The sequence below is a fragment of the Lissotriton vulgaris genome, chromosome 4_1, assembly GCF_964263255.1.
Source record: "Lissotriton vulgaris chromosome 4_1, aLisVul1.2, whole genome shotgun sequence".
In the NCBI taxonomy this organism is placed as follows: Eukaryota; Metazoa; Chordata; class Amphibia; order Caudata; family Salamandridae; genus Lissotriton; species Lissotriton vulgaris.
The window spans coordinates 1,399,486,038-1,399,510,583 of record NC_141691.1 but is presented as its reverse complement, the minus strand read 5'-3'; the positions used below and the strand labels follow the sequence as shown (position 1 = coordinate 1,399,510,583).

Genomic DNA, 24,546 nt, shown 5'->3' with positions numbered 1-24,546 from the left:
CGTCGAGGTCGTAGCCCTCGACCCACTAGGGCCCCCAGACGGGTTCACTGGGCCCGAAGGCGCCGTGGAACCCGTCGGAGAAGAAAGGGACCTCATGGCCATGAGGAAACGCTCGATCTCCTCCGGCGTCGCGTTCAGCCCAGGGACCGGGGGGTATGGGGCCGGACGCGGCGCCCGCGACTCCCGAGGAGCCGCGTGGGCGGTGTCACCCGAACCCCCGGCTGCATCGCGCGAGCGTCGGGGGGAGTCGGAAGAGCGATGATGTCTCTTCGACTTCTTATGCTTCTTACCTGATGACTTGGACCCGGAGGAGTGGCGCCGACTCCCGGAGCTGTGACGGCTCCGTCCCCGCGACCTGTCCCTCGACCTCCCGTGGGACCGGGACCGGACCTCACACGGCGCAGGGCCGACTGGCGGATTTCGAGTCGCCTGCGGGACCGCTCCCGCCTGGCCTTCCTCGAAAGGGCCCGACAGTCGGGGCAGGCCTCGTCGTCATGGTCGACGCCCAAACATATCAAGCACTGGCGGTGGGGATCCGTAACCGACATGGTACGGTCGCACTCCTCGCAATTCTTGAATCCGGGCATCCCTAACGGCACCGTCGGAGTCGTAAGGACTTCGAAAAGGATCAAAAAGATCTCAAAAAACTTAGTCAAAAATTGACTAGAGTACTGCTCTTTCCAGATCTGCGCTGGCTGGCGCGGAAAAAAGAAGAACTGACGTCAGCACGCGGAGGCGGCGTCTAAGTACTCCGACGACGTCATCACGGCGCCCACGAAAGTTCTGGGTAGGGTTATTCTCAGTCGCCTTATAGAGTGGACCGAAGAACATGGAATCATCTCGGACTCCCAGTATGGTTTTAGGACAGGGAGGTCCACAAGTGATCAGTGCCTGAACCTTTACCTGTTGGTGGCAAAATACACGAAAACCAGCAATGAAGCGATTTACCTGGGGTTTATGGACTTGGCAGCTGCTTTATACCACGTCAATAGGAAAAAACTTTGGGCCTTAATGGGTAATTTGGGAATTGACCCGGGCCTAATTAATATTCTTAGAGAACTTCATCGGGACACCACATCCAAGGTCCGTTATAACACGAAGGGGGAGAACACAGAACCCTTCCCATGCTCCAGTGGGGTGAGGCAGGGCTGCATTCTTGCCCCCTTTTTGTTCTCACTCTATATTAACAACTTAGAGCAGACTGCCCGAGAGTAGGAACACGTCATATACCGGTGCTTTTGTACACGGATGTTCTTCTGGCCCGTACCCCGAAGAGCCTACAGACCCTAATTGACGGATTCGCTAAATTCATGGAAACATTAGATCTTTCAGTGAATTTAAGCAAGTCCTATGTAATGCTGGCTGGCACAAAACCATGTAAAAAGTTCTCTTATAGAATAGGGAACCACACACTAGAAAAGGTACAGTCTTTTTCCTACCTCGCCCGTTATTTGACGGGTCACTTAAATTTGATTCCCTGGTGGAAGATCGATGTAGTAGACTGATATCCTCAAATGGGGCCATCGCAGGTTACGGGCGTAGGTTGGGTCGTTGGTCCCCTGAACAAATCATGAATTTGTATAGTGCAATAAGCTGCTCCAAAGCCACAAATGGCTCCGAAGTCTGGGGTGTTGTTAATGTTGACTAACTGCAGCGGGAGGAAAACAAATATCTGCGATTGATCCTGAAAATACCCAGGAGCACTCCTGCGGTAATCGCCCACAGGGAACTAGGGAGGCCATAAATTGAGGACCTGGTTAAGCTCAGACCAGTTTTGGCATGGATAAAAATCTGGGTAAACCCTGAGGCTGCGCTGAGTAGACAAATCTTAAGAGACTGCCTTAATAGGGACAAAGGTCTGGAAATAGCATGGCTGAAATATGTGAAGAGCACCTTGGTAGATCTAGACCAGAAGGACCTTTTTATAAACCCCACAGCTATTTTACCTCGAGACAAATCCAAAATCAAGAGAGCATTTCTGGATTGGAGAGCTACCCGGAGAGCAGCAGCTGAAGGGACCATACGCTCAGTAATTGCATATGACCTTGTGAAGTCCACGGAGGGTATGGAACCGTACCTCTATGTTATGTATAATGTTCAGGAGAGATTTTTAATGTCTCGCTTCAGGCTTAATCTTTTACCTAACTTATTAGCTGTCCCACCAGGTTTTACTTTATCAGTTGAGCAGAAGGGTGCTTGCGGCTGCGACAATAGGTCTCGGCAGGACACCCTTCACTTTGTACTTCTGTGTCCCTTTTATGCTGCACCTAGATGCAGCTTTCTGGTGGGTATTTTAAAACAAGCCAAGTTGAGACATGCTAAAACGGCGCTGCTCTTTTTGCAAAGAGCAAATGAACTCTGTACATTATTCAGTGTAATGAATTTTTTTAAGGTCTCATTAAGATGAATGAAAACAAGAGGGTTGGCCTGATAATGTACCATGTAAAACATTTTAACAAGTTTGTATAATCATGAGTCGGGATCTATATAATATGTAATTAGGTTTTAAATTGTGTATATATATGTGCTTTTATGGTGTTTTTTAATCGCCGAATAAAGACTCTTGACTTGACTTGATCTGCAGCCTCTCCTTTCACAGTTGCAGACCAAGCAGTCCTCATCAGAACAGACAACACTTTATCAATGTTTTACAATGCAAAACGGAGGAAACGAAGTCACAGCCTCTGTGATAAGAGGTGCAGGCATTAAGGGACAGGGTCATTTACCACTACATTAACATCACTTTGGAGTGCCTGCCTGGATATCAAAATGGTCAGGTGAATGCACACAGTACAGAACTATCAGATTGTTACAAATTGGAGTTCCACCAGGATCAAGTGTGCTTTCTCTTCCACAAATAGTGTTGACCCCACACTGGACTTGTTTGCCTCCCAGAGCAACAAAACATATCAAGTGTTAGCCAGCAGTGTTTCCCAACTAGGGTCCTGGGGCAATGGCTTTTTGATCAAATGGCCTAACGTCTTTGCGTACAATTTTCCACTGTTTCCCCATATCCCCCGAGTCCTAAAGGAAGCAAAGGTAGAACATTGTACCCAGACTTTCAAAGCCCCAGCATGGCCGCGCCAGTACTGGTTCACAGAGCTCCTGAATCTATCAATACGTTTGTCAATACCATTAAAGATGTACCCTGGGGGCATGGCCAAGGCAGCCAACATGGCGGATGTGGCTTAAGTGAGCTCCGTCCCTACGTCTCGAAATCCGACAAATTCTCCTGCTCCTCCCCTACCCTGACCCGTCCGGACGGAGTGCCCTGCGGCCCCGGTCAGTCGGCGACCCTCGTGGAAAGTTTTGAGGCGTTTGGAGCACCGGATGAGGCAGAACGGAGCCTGGACTGGCGTGGCCTAGCCCGCCTCAGAAAGCCGGGACCTCAGGTGCTGGACGACTGGGCGGCGGAGTGACGCGGCTGCGCGGTCCTCCGACACAGCCGCTGAGATCCGGACCGCCGCTGCTGTGAAGCGGCCACTGGGACTACAGCTGAGCAGCGCTGGATGCAGGGAGGCGGTGCGGCCTGGAGGACGGGACGCTGCTGAGGCCTAGAGTGGGCGGCTGGAGCGCCTTTCATCCGGTGCGGCCCGGGCCATCTGGATTCCCCCGCGAGGTGAGCGAGAGACCCTGTGAGGTGGCAGCCTGAGCGGGGGAGGCACCAGCTTATCGGCGGTGGCATCGGACCGCGCTGGTGCTGTGGGGCGAGCGTCCCGCTCTTGCTCTGTTCCCCCCTCCCCCCGTGTAAGGCTGGGTGCCCGAACGGCCCCCCCTCGTGGCCTCACAAGCAACACAGTGGCCTGAGGGGGGTCGTCGAGCTGGGGCGCCCTGAGAGCCCTATACCCGGGGGTTGGGCTGAACCGGGGAGTGGGCCCGGGCGACCTTCCACTTGGCGAGCCTGCCTGGACCGTGGACTCCAGACGTGGGGGTTCAACAGTGGCAGCCATTGCACAACCTACCAGCCTTGTACATAAGGGACTATAAGCTCCTCACCTGACACCAGTGGAGACGGGCCTTGCTGCCGCTGGATCATTGGGTCATGTTATTTTGTGACTCCGACGCCATTTTGTGACTGCTGAGGGGACACTGTGTGGCACTGAAGGTGTGGCTGGCTGGCATTAACAAGGGACTTTAGAGGCAGTGAGCCTTGGGTGCGATTTGGATGGCGGACTGCGGCTGCCCTTGGAGCCCACGAGCAGTGTGATCATCCTGGGACGTGACCCCCCTCAAACGACACAGTTGAGGCCGAGTGACACGCCTGGGGGGGGACGAGACCAGCCATGACCAGAGGAGGAAATAGCGGCGGGGCTTCGAAACAGGGGCCCATGGACAAATTTGCGGGCCCGAGCGGGGGATCAGGAGCCTCCGGAGGCCCCCAGACATCGGGGCCAGACAATGCGGCCCTTATGGCAGCAATCACACAATCCAGAGATATGCTGGACGCAAAGATCGGGCGGTGGGGGCTGACGTTACCCTCTTGCGCCAAGATCTACGGACTGCTGTGACCCGCATTACTGAAGCCAAATCCAGGCTTTCGGAGGTGGAGCATGGCATGGCGACCTTAAAGAAAAAAGCGGCCAATATGGAGGGAATTCAAAAGGGCCTAGTGCTCCGAGACGAAGATGCAGAAGGGCGGGCTCGGCGCAACAACTTGCGATTTGTTGGATTTCTGAAGGCTGCGAGAAGGACAACATGGAGGCCTTCCTGACCCAGTGGTTAGATGGGTGGATGCCGACAGACTCCCTCTCCCGCTGCTTCATAGTCGAGCGGGCACATAGAGCGCTCCTCAAGAAGCCACCGGTTGGCGCACGCCCAAGACCTGTGATAGCTCGGCTACTCAACTACCATGACCGGGACACTATTCTGCGGCAAGCACGAGCGAAAGAACCCCTCACGTATGACAATCAGAAGATCCTAATATTCCCGGACTATACTAAACAAGTACAACAGCAGCGGCAATCCTTTACGGCGGCCAAGGCGCGGCTGCGAGACCTGAAGATTCAATACACCTTGCTCTTCCCGGCCCGCTTACGGGTAGTGTATCGGTGAGAGGGATGGGCTGGATGGATGCATGGCGCTATCAACATACACATAGCCGGGAATACACGTATGTTTCTGCGGTACATAAATCCTTCTCAAGATTAGGCTACCTGTTTGTCCCCTGCGCTCGGATTGGGAGGGTGGACTCGACGGCTATACTGCCACGCAGTCTCTCTGACCACTCCCCTATTGCTATTAACCTCCTTCTGGACAGGAGGCGGCAGCCGTTCCGATGGCGCCTCTCCACTTGGCACCTACAACAAGACGACTACCAGTCTCACATGAGGGAGGCCATAGCCCACTATTGGGAGGATAACAATGGGTCAGAGATAAAATGTGACCCTCTGGGAGGCTCTGAAGCCCACACTCCGAGGAGTGGATATAGTTTGGTTTGCGGCGCACCGTAGGACGCGTAGGGAGGGCCTAGAGAAGGCGGCAGATCAGGTCCGCGACTTAGAAGAGCGGTGTACAGTGACCAGGGATGACGAAGATGTGCGACGGCTGCTGCAGGCGCAGCAGGATTCTGCATCTCTACACCTCGAGGAGTCACGCCATGTGTGGCTTGCTACGCAGAGCAGAATCTACCAATGGGGGATAAGTCCAGCACAATGCTGTATAGGCTCTGCCAGGGTACTTTCCAGGCACAGACACTGCCGGCTCTTCGTAACGAGGCCGGAGATCCTTAGTTAGCCCCCGAGGTGATTGCAGACAGCTTTGCGCGCTACCATGCGGCACAGTATGCCCCTAGGGAATCCCTCCCAGTAGACGCTATCGATAAATTTCTCGCAGACCTTCCGCCACGGGCGATATCGGTGGAGGAGCGAGATCGTCTCGAACTTCCGTTGTCAGCAGAAGAACTGGGAATGGCCCTAGGGGAATTGAATGCAGGGAAGGCCCCAGGACCCAACGGGTTCCCATGCAAGTTCTTTCGGAAATACCACCTCCAGCTGGGGGCGCATTATAAGAGAGCGCTGGATGCAGCCAGGGAGTGTGGCCGCCTACCGGCAGATAGGAGACATGCCGAAATAGTGGTCTTTTGTAAACCAGGGAGGCCCCCCGAACGTCACGAATCGTATAGACCCATTTCGCTTTTAAATGTTGGGGCGAAGATATTGGCTAAGGCCCTAGCCAATCGCCTCCTTCCGTATATCACTAACTTGGTCCATGCGGACCAAGCAGGATTTATGCCGCATAGAGCGACGAGACATAACATTAGGCGTGCTCAGGTGGCGATAGAGATGATGCGGGCCACAGGAACCCAGGCGGCACTCCTACTGGCTGACATAGATAGAGCCTTTGACTCATTGAGTTGGGTTTACTTACATGCACTCCTGCCTCGCCTGAATCTTGGACCCCAGTTTTTATCGTACTTAAAGCTGCTGTATACCGACTTGACGGCTTCGGTGAGAGTGGCTGGGGCTGTATCCGGCACCTTTCCTATCGGACGGGGCACCCGACAGGGGTGTCCCCTCTCACTGTACCTGTTCGCCCTTGCCATGGAACCCTTGGAGGCGTGGGTACGCATAGACGCGCAGATGAGGGGCTTCGAATGGGAGGCCCGGCCATCGGACAGGATCGCACTCTACGCTGATGACGTGCTTTTCTTCCTCACGGACCTCAATAGGTCAGTACCGAGGGTTCTGGAAATTATGCGGGTGTTTGGAGAGGTATTGGGGCTCAATCTAAATGTGAGAAAGTCCACATTGTGGACACTGGGGGACTGTGCCGAGCTGGGTGCCTAGGCATCGGCTTTGCAGGGGGCGACTGGGGGCCTTAAATATCTTGGGGTGTTCCTGACAGGCATACCTGGAGTCTCGTGGGAGCGCAATGTCGTTCCTGTCTGAGACCGGGTCCGGTCGGAAATGAAAACATGGTCCTGTATGCCCCCGAATCTATATGGCCGCTCGGCCATTTTCAAGATGGTGGCCCTCCCACGCTTACTCTATCAACTTCAGAACCACCCCTTTCCTATATCGCCGCAGTGGTTTCGCCAGGTCAATTCGGCGCTGGGCCAGTTCCTCTGGGACGGGGGTGCGGTGAGAGTGCCGTACCTGTTTCCTCTCCACATATTGCGGCGGATTGGCATCTTCGGATGTCTTGTCCTATTATCAGGCGTCCCACCTGTTGGTATTGAATGAGTGGCGGTATGGGGATCGGGGAGATCCAGCGTACGCCCTGGAAAGGTATCTGATGGAGCCGGACACCCTACATACAATATTGTACTCGGTTGGAAAGAGGAGGAAGCTCCCGGTGGTCACACAGGTGGTCTTCCAGATCTGGCGACGGGCGCTTCACCGCATGGGATGGTAGAACAGGCTGACCAGGGAGACTCCATAGTGGCAGACCGGTCGTTTACCGGCTCTGGCGTCCTTATAGGGGTTCCGCAGCTGGGACGCGATAGGAATCTTGGCGTTGGGCCATGTAATGAAAGGCACAACACTAAAATCATTCCAAGAGTTGAGAGATGAATATAGTATGCCCCAAACCCAGTTCTTTAAATACTTGCAGTTCCGACATGCCATCTCCCCTGCCCTGGAGGGACTAGACTCCTTACCTGAATTCAGCCCTCTGGAAGCGAAGGTATTCATGGGTGAATTGGAGGATAAGAAAATATCCCGCATCTACCAATCATTGGTTACACATTGTTCCTCCTCCCTTGATAAACTACGGACCACATGGGAGGGTGATGTGGGAGAGCTAGAAGAAGAGGATTGGAGGGAGGCCCTTGCTGCCCCTAGAGGTGCGGCTGTTGCCGTACGATTACGATTCATCCAATTTAAATATCTCCATAGAGCTTACTATACTAGAGAGAGGCTGTGGCGAGCGGGTTTGATTGCGTCCCCTGAATGTCTAAGATGTGGTCGGGAGGTGGGGCACTGGAGAGATTCTGGGCAGGTGTTTGGGACTGTTTGTCTGAGGTGTTGGGTTGGGAGCTTCCCCGTACGCCGCAGCTGGGACTTCTCCATGTACTGGAACAAGTGGGTGGCAACATTTATAAACAACACTTACTGATCCTTGGCCTTACTGTGGCCAAGAGGGATGTGGCTCGCGCCTGGAAGGACCCTAGGGCCCCCCCAGTAGGAGTGTGGAAAAAGGGATTAGATTACTGCATGGGACTGGAGCGTCCAGTGTTTGAGGCCCGAGGCTGCCCCAGGAAGCACTACAAAATATGGAAGAGATGGGCGGAGTACAGGGGATTATGGCTGGAGCCGCCAGCACAGCGGGATGTGGATGCAGAACAGATACATTTAGAACCTGGGTGAGGGAGAGTATGCATTATCTGTTTCATAATTACTTTCTCTCTTTGACCTGTGAGGACATCGTGCGAGGGGTTAGGGTGGGATCCGGGAGGGGGTAGTTAATACGGGGCAGGGGGTGGGAGAGTTGTAGTAATTATGCTTCTTTGAACTACTGTATTGATTGCTATTCTGTGCTTTTTGATTATATGCTCACAGCCCCTCCGGTGTTCGGAGTACTGTGATTGACTTGCAATCTCTCTAAAAAAAACAATAACATTTTGTTCTGAAAAATAAAAAGATGTACCCTAATCTCCTTTCCAAACACAGCAGAGAATGTCTGCACCATGGCCTCCAGTCATTTGGCCTGACAGCATGGCACCTGTTGACCTAGAGTTTGGTTATCTAAATGTCACACTACAATGTAGAAACATTCTGACGCAAGCGGAGCACCAGCTATCAGAAAAACATATATCGACAAATGGAAGCATATCTAAGTCTGGTGCAGAAACAAAGAATTCCACACAGTGACAATAACAGCTCACCAAATGCTTCCATATCTGCTGAGCTTAGCCAAGAGTGGAATTAAATGCTCATCAGTACAAGACCATCTGGCATCATTCTCACAATTGTAAATAATGTAGCCTAATTCAACCACTTTTTTCTCACAGAGAATAATAAAGCAATTAATGAAGAGACGTTTCAGAACATGTTTCCCTGTATGACACCCTCCAGTACCCAGGGAGCTTAATACTGTCCTGAGCCAGCTCATGCTGCCACCATGCGAGATTATCTGCAGACCGCATTTAAAGTTAATTTGAGGGTAGACAGTATTTCTCTTGGCGCTTACATCTGCACATATAATAGAGGAAAAGCATGCATTTACAGAGAAAGAACATTTTCTCTGCTTTGCTAAGGATAAAGTCATCTTGAACCAATCCAAATCCAAGTTTATACATAAGGTCCCTACTGATTGTTACCTGAATGAGCCTATCATTCTGTGGTCATTTCCCCAAATACCACAACATCAGTAGAAAAGTTGATGTGCACTCCTCAAGATATACGTCGACACGACAAAATACATTTGATCTTCTGTGAAATTGTTTCTATCCTTTGGCCACCCAAGAGTATGCCAACCTCTTTCTATACAGGAAAGAGCACATTGGCTATCAGTCTACATCACCTCCTGCTACAACAAGGCGATGTGTCTACTCTAGGGAAGAGGGAGGGTTGTCCTAATAGGAGCATGGCTAATACTGCAGCACTCTGTGATGATGTGCCTTTGCAAGATATTCACCATGCAGCTATCTGGAGGAGCAGGCCCTCGTTCGCAAAGCACTACTACCCTGATTTATTCAGAAGCTGATTCGGCAGTGGGACAGGCAGTTCTTGTTAACCTGTTCAGTGAAGAAGAGCCTGCTTCCTTCTTATATTTATTATGATTGTTATGTGCTGCTTACTATTCTGATTCAAGCATGTGAATATATGAAAAGATCCACTGCTGTAGAAGAAATGAGTCACTTATCTGTAACTCCAGTTACCAAACCTTGGTATCTTTCATACATTCACGTGAACACTCCCTGATCAGCGGATCATTTATTAATATTTTCCTCTAACACTTTGTGTTATGAAATCTGAGCTATGGTGGCCTGTATTTGGAATAAGAGATATAGCTCTTTCGCCTCATTGGCTGATGTTCATATTGTTTCTAATGAGATAGATATGCGACTAAACAAACTGTTGTAGAGGCTTTTGGCTCTGTTGACTGCGATTTTTAAAAGATTCATAAATTTAAATATATAAAAGATGCCCACACTAGAGCACAGGGAATACATATGTCCAGAGGAGTCAAATGGTGTCAACACACATTATGCAGCCCTCCCGCCAGGGAGCTAAGCCAAGCAGGCTTCTATTGTTAATCTAATACGACATCTAACTGGTTTCCCATAGTGTCCAATTTCTTCATGGGGGAAACAGGGTAATGCTGGTAGAGAACAGAACACAAACAGACTCGCACACATAATACTACACACTCACACAAGCACACAAAAAAAAACACTCCGCACACTCTACTGTAGACCATGTCATATAAAAAACAAAATTACAAAGGAACCAAGTCAGGGCTTCAAGGTTCCAATGTTCTTACTAGCATTGCTTATCAAAAGGTGACTGTGAAGGCCATCTTGTGAAGCTTATGATGTGTGAGCAAGTTTCTGTCTCATTGGTATATAGAAACATGCAGTCTTGATATCTGGAGACTGGCTAGAGGGGGTCCAAGTTATGTTTTTTTGCCACAACTTATCTGCCAGGGCGAATAAGTCCCTAAGCTTCCACTTCCGGTTTTGATTAGGCAAGAGTGGACAGCTATGCTAGAGAAGCTTGGCCCACTGAGTGATAACGGTGCTAGTAGTATATCAATACAACTAAACTGAAAAATGAAAACATTTTACAATGCACATACAGGACAGCTCATACATGTAAACTGGCTACCGCACTCCACAAATAATCTGAAGCTATTGATATAATAGTTAACTTATACTGTGATCAAATTTGAAGTGGTACCCACCTACACACCCACACATTTTTCAGGATAGGATCACATATATATGTGGTATTTGTATAGCTGAGCACTGTATAGGGTCAAAGGCAAGCATGCAGCCAGTGAGTGATATGAGAGGTAGCTCGGTCCAAGGAGAGGAAGGGTTAATGTGCCCTGTAGTAGGGGTTTTTAAGGAGGTTCATCTTCAACTCTTTCCTAAACTGGAACAGCATTGGGGCACCTCCTCGAGGCTAAAGAGGTGTTGTTACAGATCTTGGGTGCACAGATGGGACAGGCCTGCAGCCTTATGTTTCCTTTTTAGTCTCCCATCTGAAGGTGTCCTCGCTTCAGGTGTGCAGAGAGCGACTGGAGATGGTGAGCTTGTCTACAAATTAAGTGGGGTTCTGGTAGTGATACATTTGTAAATGATGCAGCTGGTTTTGAAGATCGTGCAGGCAGCAAGGTGAGCTAATAGATTTTTATCAGGATGGAGGTGATCATATTTCTTCAGGCCCTGAATCATGGATTCTGGACCAAAAGTGGTTTCTATAAATTACTAATTTGTAAACCCATTAAAAAAGTTCCGCTGTAGTCAAGTCTACAAAGCACGATTACACTGATCAAGGGCTGCCTTGCACTGATCAAGGCCTTACGTGGTAGGAATGGTAGATGGCATACCACACACTTGGCTGGAACGTGTTAATGCCTGCCTCTGCCTCAACCTGCCGGCAAGTTCTTTACAGTTACAACAGATTTGGAGCATTGAAGAGCATTTGAAGCCATGAAATGGAAGACACACAAGAGCACCGATATCGGAGGAAAAAACCCTTATTCCTTCATTTAACACCAGTGTACTTTTTTTTTACCCAATCTTGAATTCGCCATAAAGAGGGAGAATTGAAAACAAAGTTCCCAGCCAGTCTTTCAACACTCAGATAATTCATCTTCTCGATGGCGTTCATTGATCAAGCTAGGTCTCATTTAAGAGAAAATAGAAATGTACATTTCAAAGTGGTCTTTGATTTAAGGAGTCAAATAAAGTAAAGCAGCTTACATTTTGTCACAATAATGAACTAGTTTAGGCACTTGTACGCACATAATCCACATAATCACATGGTTTAACCAAGGTCTCCATTAGCACAGAGATGCAAAGCGCATGTGAGCTCTTACCTCTGGCTTTTTTAGTAGAAGGCAACCAAGTTCGTAACATGCGTACGGCTGAACGTACAGGTTTTTCTGACGGTCCAGCTCATCTTTCACAGCAAGCTGAAAGAACTGTAAGGCAAAGTAAATCTTTGTTTAATAATCTGGATATTGTACAGAGAATGATTCTTTACTATTCTGAGACATTGCTGGCATTTTTTGTACTCAACTGTACTGAGAGCTGTAGAATAAGTGCAGAGTCTATTCTTCAAGACTCATGGGATGCCCAAGACTGGTAGACGAGAAGTATGAAGATTATGTTTTCTCAACAGATATAGGATGCACCACAATCACAGACATCTTTCATAGCCACAGAATCTGAACTCAGTCTAGAGAAGTTACTTGGACCTTCACACAAAAGGGACGGGGATAGGTACCTAGGTAACTTTCTGAAGCACATGCTAGAGACTACTTACCCAACAGTCACCACAGTCCAGTCTCCCTTCCTCCACACGTATGAGAATACTGTAAAGCATTTCAGGAGACTGACAAGTGAAAAGGCACAGCATTCAAGACCAGAAGAAACTGTGGCCTTTGGAAGTTGAGAACGGGAATAAAACCTTTTTGAAAAAGAATCCAAAGCATGAGACAGAAAGTCTTGGAACATAGTCAAGGACAGCAACTGTCTGCCTTTGCAATTAATCTCTTGCCTTCAGTTTACAATATCAGACAGAAAATGTTGCATCTGAGTAAGGGGATGCCTGCAGCAGAGGTATCTTGTATAGCATTTCCAGGAAATAATCCAGTTTACCGTTTGTTGGAAGAAGCAGGCAAACAAGCTTCTTGCAACAGTGCAACGACCAAAAGCTTGTCTTATCAGTACTTCTGCCCTCACAAGCATTTGTAATGCAATAGGTCTCAAATTTACGCAAGTTTAAGCTATTGGCATTGTAAATGACAATGCCTTTTATTTATGTTTTAAAAACCAAATCATAAATAAAAGGCACTGTCAGTTCCAATGTCAATAGCTCAAACTTGCCAAAATGCGGCCCTACTGCATAACAAATGCTTGTTTCGAGTTGGGTGAGCCGCACGTCTCGTTGCGCGTGGCCACCAGTATTTAGCATGTACATAAAAAAGTTGAGTAGGGCGAGCTGCATACGGCGAGACACGTGGCAGCCATTATTTAGCATGTCAATAAAAATATATTAGAAAACGAGTTGGGTGAGCCGCCGCAACGAGACGCACGGCTACCCTTATTTAGCATGTAAATAAAAAAAAAGCCTTGGTATAGCCAATAGGTGGGCACCACGGACAACCGGAGAGAGTGCGGGGGTAACGTAGGCACCATTGACAACGGGAGGGAGGGAGGCGGAGGTTAAGAAGGTATGGACAACGGAGGGACAGCGGGGTTAAAGAAGGCATGGACAACGAGAGGGAGGTTGGGGGGTAAAGAAGGCACAGACAATGGAATGGAGGGCGGGGTTGTACAGAAGGCACCATGGACTGAATGTAAGCAAAGCACGTTGTGCCTGCAGTAAGAGAAACTCGATAAAGAAAATAGTGCTTGTAGACTAAATAATAGGTACCGTGTAACAACCAAAGTAAAAGGGCCAGTCGCCATGGGATGTTACAAACTAAGACAAGGCAGTACTAAGGAGGGACTAACAAACCTATTTACAAATCAGAAGCCAGTATTTAGGAAGGACAATGACACAAGCCAATGGCATATATAGGCGGAGAGAGTGGGCAGGGCTTCTATTCCCTACTCCACTACAACAAGTCTCGCCGGACAGCGCATACGTGCTAACTCTAGGCTCGACCTGAAAAGTACCATGCCATCAAAAGGGAATAAGGGAGATCCATGATTGCATTCAAGGATGGACAACAAAAGGCTTTCGAGCCCACCCAGGCACACATACCTGCAATCACATTCAATGCAATGTCCTTAGCCTCTTGGTTATGTGGCCCAAGTGGACCCAAGCTGAAAGAGGCCAATGACAGCAGAATAATGCACCTCATCAGAAAAGAGCATAAGAAGGGAAGCAGAGATTATAATCCATCGGACTGCTCACAAGAGCAGAGGAGAGTTAATCCAAATTCATGGACTATGTTCATCACATTAGTTAATAGTCTTATACCTGGAAAGCCTCTAGGAACCACCTGAACATATGTCAGGATCCTGGAAAGGGCTTCTTGGGGAGACAAGTAGGAGAGTATAACCTTATTTATAATAGTGGGAAGATGTAAATATCACTAATGTGCATACTCCTTAGAATTTTCGACCAGTGGGTCTGTTGATTGAATATTTGGACCTTTTTACCTTCAGTAGAGTTTCTTTCCAAAATAAATGTATTATGTCACAAGGCCAGGCATTATGTACCTGTGTTGCTCACCGATCACAACTCTTCCACTAAATTGAGGTTCCCACCCACATTTTCATTACGTTTAAGTATCAACAAAAACAACGTTTCTGATCATTCTTTACATTAACAACAAATGGGTGACTTTACTATCCCTCTTAAGTAACTGTGTTCAGACGTTTCTGTGACGTCCCGATCAAGCTTAGTAGCTCAACTCTGCGTTAAGTTGGGATAGTTCAAGAAGCAATAAAGGGTCTTATAGCATGGAAACACATTTTTACAAGGTGCATGTTGAAAAACCGATTTCATATCAGTGAATTATTGAGCCACGTTAGCCCTCATTTGTTTTTAAGAAACCCATTGTCTCAGCTGTACATATTGATACCTTTCCTCTTCATGCAAGCTAAACTTCTGTTTGCATGATATTAAAGCGAACTGCCTTTCTATAGCCATCTTGTCAAACATGCAGCTATGAAGCACTGAAGTGAAATCAGAATTAACCGTATCCCAGATTGTATGGATGTATCGGCTCAAGAGGCATGCTGTTTTCACGGACCGCGATGCCAAGCTGGAGAAAGAGAACATGCGCTTCTCAAGAGGATCCAGCTTCATGAATTCCCGGTCTGGGAGAGCAGAAGGGAATGTGCCCTTAGAGGAAGAGGCTTGGACTACAAAGCTCTCTGGGGAAGGTTGTTGGGTGAGGAAAACTGGGTCACCAGGAGCCAGGCGGTGGCGGCGGGCAATCGTCCATTGCCCTGTGCTGGGCTTGGGCCAGGTGCTCAGAAGAACATTGATGAGGGCTTCGTTGAACGGCAAAAGGGGTTCAGACGACGTTGCTACCAGTTGAAGCACCTCCGTCAGGAGATTAGTCCTGACTGCCACTGAAGGGAGCTCCAGGCCCGGGGCCTCGGCTGCCATTCTCACCAACGCAGCATAAGACGCTCTCACCTCTGTAGCCACGGAAGTAAGCATGGCAAGGTCTGGGGAAGTGTCCAGACTACTGGCGTCATCCAGGGCATCTCTCCAGTCCAGTTCTTCAAGCTGGTCTGATAAAGGGTCAGGTGACCCTCCTAATCATCATCACCACCTTCTGGATGACAGGGAACACCAGGGATGAAAAGGGGGACAAAAGTACCCTCTGGCGTCGGATTTGACGTCGGCCGAAGTCGATCTGGCTCCGGTTCCATCACAGGGGTGAGGTTGGGGTTTGCATCGGTCGGGGCACGACCAACGCTGGGGGCGTCGTTGCTGGGATAGTTGCTGGGGAAGGTCGAGTTAGGTCGACGGGCGTCGATCCAGATCCAGATCTGGATCCTCGGATTTCCGCTGGCACTGGTGCCGGGGCCGGCGGCATTGAAGGCTCAGGACCCCGAAGGCGCGCTGATGGAGTTGGACTGCCCAAAGATGGAGTGGAGGGCTTCGTAAAATGCACAAAGCTGGGCAGGAGACTCTACGACTACCGGAAACGGAGGGAGGCAAGGAGTTGTCTCAGAAGAAGGTACCGAAGACGCGGCCTTTGAGCGGCGACGCTCTGGGTCCCACGTCATGTAAGCCAATCAACGGGGATAAGGCAAAAAAATGACTAAATGGTTGCTCTCTCCGGATCTGCGCTAGACTGGCGCGGAAAAAGAACTGACATCAGCACGCAGCAACAGCGTCCTAATAGACACTGCAACTTTATCCCGATGAATAGAACGTCCGACAGCGACTGCAGAGTCGACCAATGCCACCTACCGACGCGCAAGGGTACTGATAAGAAAAAATTCTCCAGATCCAGTCTGACGCCTGGGGGTAGTTCTAAGGTTAGGAATCTATAACCAACAGTCTCTTTTAGATACATCAGGCAGAAGGCAAAGTATTTCATTTTTTTATTGTCCTGGCTGGAGTCATACTTTTTTTCCGAGCAGCTCAGCCTCCTCCTTAGGTTCTGTGATGTTCCTGGTTCTGGATTTCTGATAACTGGCTTTAAAACCTGCAAGTCTGCAAAACCTTCAATTATCTTTTACTAGTAAACAAGGTAGTGAATGTTAGGATTCGATAAGTAGATAAAGGACAGTGTCAGGCAACAGGACATCCTTGTAGTAACTCTCAACTATTCTTTTACTTAATGTTGACACTCTGGCTAATTCTACACACTAATGGGTCCATTGACAAAGTCAAAGAGAGTGATGGGCTATTGTGTTTGGAAACCTATGATAATATAATGGTCTTGGCCAGCTCCGAAAATCATCCTGGATGTGGACATGTCAAGTGTTACTTATGGAAAGCAAAGTGAGTGGGATATACAGTGTATATTGCAAAGCCCCCAAAAATAGGAGTTTCTGGTATTCTAGTCCAGATGTTGGCGGGAGGAGGCAAAACCAGAAGTCCAACAATCAATCTGCATATGGTAAGGATATGCCCAGAACTCCCGTCTCTCTGAGGTTCAGTAAAATCAGAGAGAAGATTAATAGTCACACACATCAAATTGTAATTCTGATTATTTTGTGAATGTATATAGCTCAAAATACATTTAGAAGCTTATTGTGAACGTATGGTATTGCATGGCTTTATATGTAAAACCTAAGAGGAGTAGACTAGTGATGCTACAAGACAGTTTATCAATAATCCTTTTAGAATACAAGCAATGATATCAACATGCATGAAGTAATTTTTCCTTTAATTATTGTTCGGTCATTTCCAAAGTCTGGTAGTTTTCTACCAAATTTGGAATTTAGGATAATGGTCTTATAACCCATGACCCAGTTTTGTGTATTAAAAAGGGCCTTATGGTCTCTTCAAATATCTGACCGGCCAAAAGCAGGTATATATAACTTGAAATCATGAGCTAACTACACCAAAAGCACGTACCTCTTTGGCTGTCTCTCCAACCCCCTCACCTCAATACCTAACACTACGGTTTTCCTACTATTCCCAAAAGGGGGGAATCAAGCCAAGCTTACACAAACCCTGCTGACTTCAACTCTAGAAGATGTTTTTTTAGCATGGTTACAAATTATGTTATAGAGGGTATAGACCAGACGTCCAGAGCAAGTGCATTCCAGCAATGAGGGCCAAGCCGATGGAACAAGCAGAAACAATATTCGGAACAAACAGGTTGAGGTACTTTAAGGGAGTAGTACCATAGACATATTCTTGCCCTGCCAAAAAACATTCTCCTCTCAATCTTTGTGCCTATCCTGGTAAGGAACATCATCAATACCTCCCTAATTAACTGCATATTTTCCAGAGCCCACAAGAATCTACATCAAACCAATAAAAAAAGCAAGGAATCAACTTGGCAGATCTAGCTACCACACTAAAACGTAAGGACTTTACTTTGGTAATTCAAAATTGAGACTACACCCAGATCACTGCATCTGACAGCCAAATAGAACACAATCTGGCAGAGACGGGACAGCTTGATAACCATCTGGAATGATTTCAAATAGTCTACTAATACAAATTCTCTTCTGTCTCAAACATGCTGCTTCACCATATATTACTACAAAGACTTCATGACATTGAAGTTTAAAGTACAGTCCTGAACTGGATCTCTTCCTAACTCAAAGGCTGATTTCACCTTATCTCCCTTTCATTCTTTTCCTTCTACACCTGTCACTAATGCCACCAATACTCCATAAGGATCTGTCATCAATTCCCCCTTTTTAATGCCCATCTCGGCCCTGTTTCGGATCTCCTCAATTCATTCAACATTATGTGCTGCAATTACAGTGACACACACACAAAGCTAAAAGCTCGAAATTCCAACATATCTGGACTTCTTTTCCCTTGGCCAGTGCCTCCAAGCAGTCAACTTTTGAATGCTTTACAACAATATCAAGCTCAAATCATTTAAGATTGAGATTCTAATGCATCAAAGTAACATTTCATCACACATGAACATATTTATTTATTTATTTGGAATTCAAACTGTGGCCAATGGCTCTAGTCCAGTCAAAGCTAGTTTATTCCAATGGTCTTATCATTGGTGCATCACCTTGTTTACTACACAGGTGACAGCCAATCCTGAATAGAACTGCCAAACAACGTTTATGCCTAAGTATGCATGACCACTTCACTCTTGCCCCCTACTGGCTGCTCTAAACCTATGTCTTTCAAGGCTCTACTCATCGCAAATTCGGCCATCCATTGCACTAGATAGTTTCTCAGCATTTTTAAACTTCCTGCCAAAGAAAGTTTCTTAGATCGAGGGAAGTCCCACTCCTGAACATCCTCTGTACTGATCACTAAATTCTGAAACTCTTTCTCAGCAAATAGAAGAACGTGGACCGATCTGCTCTAAATCCAGACAACAGTAAATATTTGGCTGTTCCCAAGCACGTGACCCTTCCCGATCATTGCTCTTCCAACAAGGAGATGCTGTGTATGTGCAACACACCATTCTGCATCACTCTCATACTTAAGTGCTGCGACAAGTTTGCCACAATAAGACAAAAGCTCAGCTGCTAGACTATCAGTAATACAAGGATGTAGACTGACAGGATAGGAGAGGAGAGAAAATGATGCAAGCGACAAAGCCGATTCCTTTGCATAGATAGGAAAGCATGCTTTGGACAAAATATTAGTAGGATGTTGCATTAGACCATCTGCTCACGACTAAAGACTAAATGAAGGACTTACCAGAATTAAACGGAAGGTCTAGAAGCATCCTTCTGAGGTTTTATTGGTGATAACTGGCTAGCATAGCCTTGCTGGCAATAAATTAATCTAGTCATATTTGGATGCAAATAAAATACTGAAGTATCTGGCAGTTGAGGAGTGGAAAAAGTATTCAAGGAGAAGAAGATGAGCAAAGTTGGAGAAACAGTTACAAACTAAAGTGACAAGAAATAAAAGCATCCAATGAGAAGGTGAAAAGCATAAATACCAGTGGACCTACCGTCTCATGAAAGACAACCTCCTCAGGGTGCACAAAAAATGTAAATGAACTTTCTTCACATAGCAGTTGAGGTCCACCACATCTAGAATCTAGACTACACACCAGGAAAAAGAACAGTAAGGGCCTTTTCAGAAAAATAACCACAGGCTTATTGGGACTCTTAAATTCATAACTAAACTTCTCACCTGACCTCTAAAATCTAAGAATGACACACTCCTCTACATCTTCATACAATGCTTGACATCTGTGTTGAAGGACTCACCCCTCGGTGCCTGTGTACATGACATGATAATTGACAGCAGATGTCCGACCTATGACATTGTAGGTCTCATTCCTCTGTATCTACATACCACACACACAATTTTGACAAACGGTCCACTCCACTACACCAGTGTGCACTACAGGGCAATTGTTTGGCAGTGACCGGACCTTTGAATTCAAACCCATCGCTTTTCTAAGAGTCTCCACCCGATAGTCTGACCTTCAGGTTTCTATGATTAAAGTGCTACGTCCTTCCAAATCAAGATTCCTACCCTAAAACTGCATAGATGACACACACTGATCACCTCTCTCTTGAAACACTGTTCCAAATCTGAAGTCGACATTTTCAAGATCACCTATCCTCTGAAAGTATTTGTTGAAAACTTTTAATGCAAAATCTTGACAGAATTCACAGAAACTCTATTCGCCGACCGCCACCATTGCACTTGGAAGAGGACTTGGAACTTGTAACCTAATCTCCTCCTCTTCACAAACAACAAAAGAGCCTAACATCTCCTCTTTGATAAACATTTCCTTCGGACGTAAACTTAATGTGCACCCTCATCCACTTCAACAGTAACATTTCAATCTCCATCTTTTGTAATGGCAACATCATGTTCCAAGCCAATGACCCTGGCATAAGTCGTTTTCCTACTGTGAGCCCTTTCTCCTCAGACTCACAACTCTCCCCCACTGGACATCACCCCCTAACTCTGTTCACACCTCAATTGACCTAACACTAATGATCCCTACCACAAAAACTTGACAACTATGCCTGCTCTTTGCTACACAGCTTATCTCTTAGGTTCCCCTCCCCTCACCAATCTTACAGTGCATGCTCCACCTACTGGGATCTCCTAATCCTCCTGTCCTGGCAACATCTCACCAAATCTCTATCTCCCTGTTCCCACCCTATGGTTCATCTATTCTTCTCTATCCCTCCTCATTTCGCCATTAGTCCCCAAATAGTCTGCATCAGTTAGCTAGCCTCCCTGTCCTAGCACTTCCTCAACCCCTCCTACTCCCCTTACTGTCATCCACCTACTTACCATCCACTTTCAAATGCCCATGAGTAACACCTTTCCTTCCCAATGCTTCTCCATTAGGTCAGACTCTTCCCTTTCCTTTCCTCCTTTCCTCCTTTCCCAAACACTGAACTGAATTGCTAGCATGAAACGGATCAGAATTGCTTTTGGACAGAGGAACTGAATGTTAGCAGCTCCCTCTGTCCAAAAGCAATTCCAGGAGGGTGTGGCCAAGATAGCGACGAGGTAGGACGCTTTCCTTTGCCTCTCCTGCCTGCAGCAGTCCCGTAACAGCATATCAGACTCAGCTGGCAATAAAAAAATCCTGTAATTCGGCTAGGTGAAACCTGTGAACACACAAAGCCAGCAAAAGACCCAAAAGCGGGGCTCCTGCAGTCCCGATGGGGGAGCACCTTACAGCTGCGCAGTGAGCCTCCGGGGCGAGTCGGAGGAGAGCCCAGCCCTTGAGGCGCTCTAGCGGAGGTCACCCGCCCCCCACAGCCCAGAACAAAGCCCAGTGAGAGTCGCCGCAGGGTCCAGGTCCTTGGAACCTGGTGGTAGCATTGAAAAGGCGCACAAAGGCCCACAAAGAGAAAAGAGCACAAAGCATGGCGGGCCTGCGCGCTGCAGCCGGCGAGGCTCCCCGGCGGCCCAGCGGATGGAGCCCACTGGGCAGGTCGCGCAGCCCCTTGGAAGCAGTGGGAGGAAACAGTGCCTTGAACTGGGTCAGGGAGCGCTTTCCAGACCATCTGAGACAAGTACAACGTCTGGGAAGTGAGGAGTGGGAGCTGGGTCCCAGGTCAGAGTCCCAACTGAGAAGGGATGAAGAGGCCTCTGGGCTGGGGTCCTGAGGCACGAACGCTGCAAATAGACTGGTCCCTCGTTAGAGGGAGCGACAACTGGCTTGGGGGAGTTTAAGAGGGAGTTGGACCTAGGTTGGTGACCTACCCCGCCCCGGTGGCTGCAGTAAAAGAGGGGCCCAACAGTGGTGCGCTGGAGAGGTTCCTGGCTGAGTTTACAAACATGACACCAACATAGAGGAGAGGTGCGTAGCCACCGTGATAGCTGCTGCACGTATAAGGGGCCATACTTGAAATGCCTGGGCACCCTACTGGGCATAACTAACACGCACAGTTCCCTGCAATCTATAACGGTCTACTGCCCCTCCTGTTTGGCTGAGACTTCGACCGTAGAGTCTGAAGAAGGGGGCCGCGTGTGGAGATATGGCTGGGTGTAGGAGATCTCAGGTCCCAGAGGCGACAGCAAAGAGAACATTGGGGAGCGGCATAGTTAAAATGACCACAAACTGCTCCCTCAAGGACATGCTCACCAATGTTCCCAGAAAACCACAGGGTGCAGAGATCAAGAGTGACAGAGCGCACCCAATCACCTTCAGGGATCAAACACCAATGCTTTACCAGGACCTGTCCACCCAAACTTTACAGAAGAGGAGGGAATTCCACCCTGTCACTACACAAATGCGTCATCTGGACATTGCCTACTCTTGGGGCCATCCCTTTCAACTTATATTCCGCTGGGGAGGCAGGCTCTACAAACTAAAATCGCTCAAGCAGGCCTGCCAGTTGCTCGGTCTGAACTTGCCCAAAGGGAGCAGAGGCCTTGGGCCCTCGTCTCCATGTCCAGGAGAGTGGCAACCAAGATGGTGGAGGCAGAGGCAGCGACGCAGTTCGAGAAGACTGGACCAGGTGGAGCAAGCGAAGGGCCAGCAGGCGGCACTGGAGTCGATTCCAGCAATGCTGGAAAAAAAGATATGATCATTAGCACACAGGGTAGCTTGCAGCTTTCTGCAGCGTCTTCGGGTGGGGGGCGGTTAGGGATGGGGTGACTCGCCACACTATGGTCCCCAAGTACTTAACCTGGCGTTCCTGTTGGACTGTAGGACTAACATTAGATGTTTTCTTAATTTTTCCTGGTTAATTCTTTCTTAGAGTTTGTAGGGGTTTTTTGTTGGGGACTCCACTCACTTCTATGTTGCACAAAACAACACGCTCACGGACTAGATAGAAAACGCTCTGCAATGGAGAGAGGGCTTGCTGGGCCTTTGGAACTGGGGGTATTCACAGAACCTTTACCTTTTCCCAACACAAATCTAGTCATGCCCACTTAAAAGCCTCGCCCTCAACATGAGGGGGCCTAACAATCCAGTGAAGCACAGGGCAGTACTTTCGTATCTGGAAAACTCGAGTGCAGACATTTGCCTTTTATAAGAGACACACTTGTTAGCCATATATTGCCATCGCCTCAGGTCACATGCCTTCCTACATCAATTTTTTTCTCCTCGAGCCCTACAAAGACGGCAGGTGTGGCCTTACTAGAGTCTTGAGCCTTCACAGGCAAGGTAGTCTATAATTAGGCTGAAATCAAAGGCAGGCTCCTCACCTTCCGCTTTTCACAAGGGGGCCAGGTAATAGAGGTGGGCTCCGTTTACGCCCCAAATGAGGGGCATGAGGAATTTCTGCGTACAGCGTTGTCAGAGGTCATGTCCACCGACAAACGCAGAGTGTTACTTGGGGGGACCTGAACCTGGCGTTCAATAACTCGTTAGATAGATCAGCACAGCGGCATGGGCAAGCGGGTTCACTGTCTGGGAAGGCCACACATGTTTGAGGGAGTTGGGACTAATAGATCTCTGGAGGGTCTCTCATCCTCAGAACAATGAAATCTCCTTTTTCTCGAACGCACACAAAACATATTCTAGATTGGATATCTCCTAGGCACAAAGGACATACACGCACTCATGAGTGAGTCGGAGATCCTCACAGCGTCACTCTCAGATCACATGGCGGTATCAAACTCACTGTCTCTGCCACCGTTGGAGCGTCCCCCCCACCCATGGCATTTAAAAGACACGCTATTACAGCGCCTTGAGGTAGTTGCACAGATCACGCAATCCATCGAGGACTATCTATCACAAAATGATATCCTCGAAGTGTGCATATTGGTACTATAGGAGGCGCTCAAAACAGTAATATGGGGCGAAGTCATTGCTAGCTCCACAGCAGATAACAAAGTAAGGAGGGAGAAAAGGGAAGGCCTCTCTCAGCAAATCAAGGAACTAGAGTGTATCTACCAGTGCACAGGGGTCCGAAGAATATGGTGGTAGTTATCCATGCTGCGCTAGCAGCTGGTAGCAATAGACACACACCGGATGGAATACGCAGCCCTCCTGCTGCGCCATTTCTTCTATGTGGGAGAGGATACGTGCGGACAGCTCTTAGCTTATAAATTACGAGTCCACCGGCAGAAACAAGGGAGGCAATCGATATACACACGGGGACCTGGCGACAGACGATAAGGACATAGCCAATGCTTTCAAAGACTTTTACTCAAACCTATACTCAAGCCAATCCGTGATTAGCACTGACAGCAGTCAATACCTGCAAGGGGCGCAGACGTCCTCTCTATCCCCAGAGCAAGCCAAACAGTTGGATGGTGCGATCCAAATCGAGGAAGTCATCTCGGCAATCTCCAGGCTGGAACAGGCGAAGCCCCCAGGTCCTGACAGTTTCACATCGGCCTTCTACAAGACCTTCTGCCCTGTGGCAGCGCCCCTCCTTGCTGCTCTTTAACGCTTTCACGGAGCCAGAGGCTATGCTAAAAAATTGTAATCCCGAAGCCAGGTAAAGACAAAGCACAGTGTAGCTCATACCGACCAATAGGATCAAAGGGTACACTTCTGCCTCCTTTCCCATAAGTAGGGGTACAAGACAGGGGTGCCCCTTGTCGCCCCGGTTGTTTGCCCTCTACATGGGGCTGCTGGCTCAGAGGGTTCGGGACCACCCTGACATCACCGGAGTGCCTTTTGGGAGCGACCAAAACAGCATAAGCCTTTATGCGGATGACTTCCTAGTGACCCATAACAAACCAGACACGGCCCTGGCAGACTTCCTAGGGGAACTAGAGGTTTTTGGCAGGGCTTCTGGATTTAAGGTCAATGTTGAGAAATCACTGGCACTTAGCCTCTCTTCTTCCTTCTATGATGGTGGAACAACTGAGGAGGCAACACCCCGTCCAGTGGTCGACCAGTAACATC

At 48.3% G+C, this 24,546-nt stretch overlaps 1 protein-coding gene across 1 annotated transcript in view; it reads right to left on the bottom strand.

Annotated features, from left to right (window-relative positions):
* TTC39C (tetratricopeptide repeat domain 39C) overlaps positions 1-24,546 on the bottom strand; it is a 512,445-nt gene that overhangs the window by 25,518 nt on the left and 462,381 nt on the right. Inside the window, exon 12 of the mRNA XM_086965646.1 lies at positions 11,989-12,093. Within this exon, the coding sequence (XP_086821772.1) occupies positions 11,989-12,093 (105 nt within the window). The remainder of the gene's footprint in view (positions 1-11,988; positions 12,094-24,546) is intronic.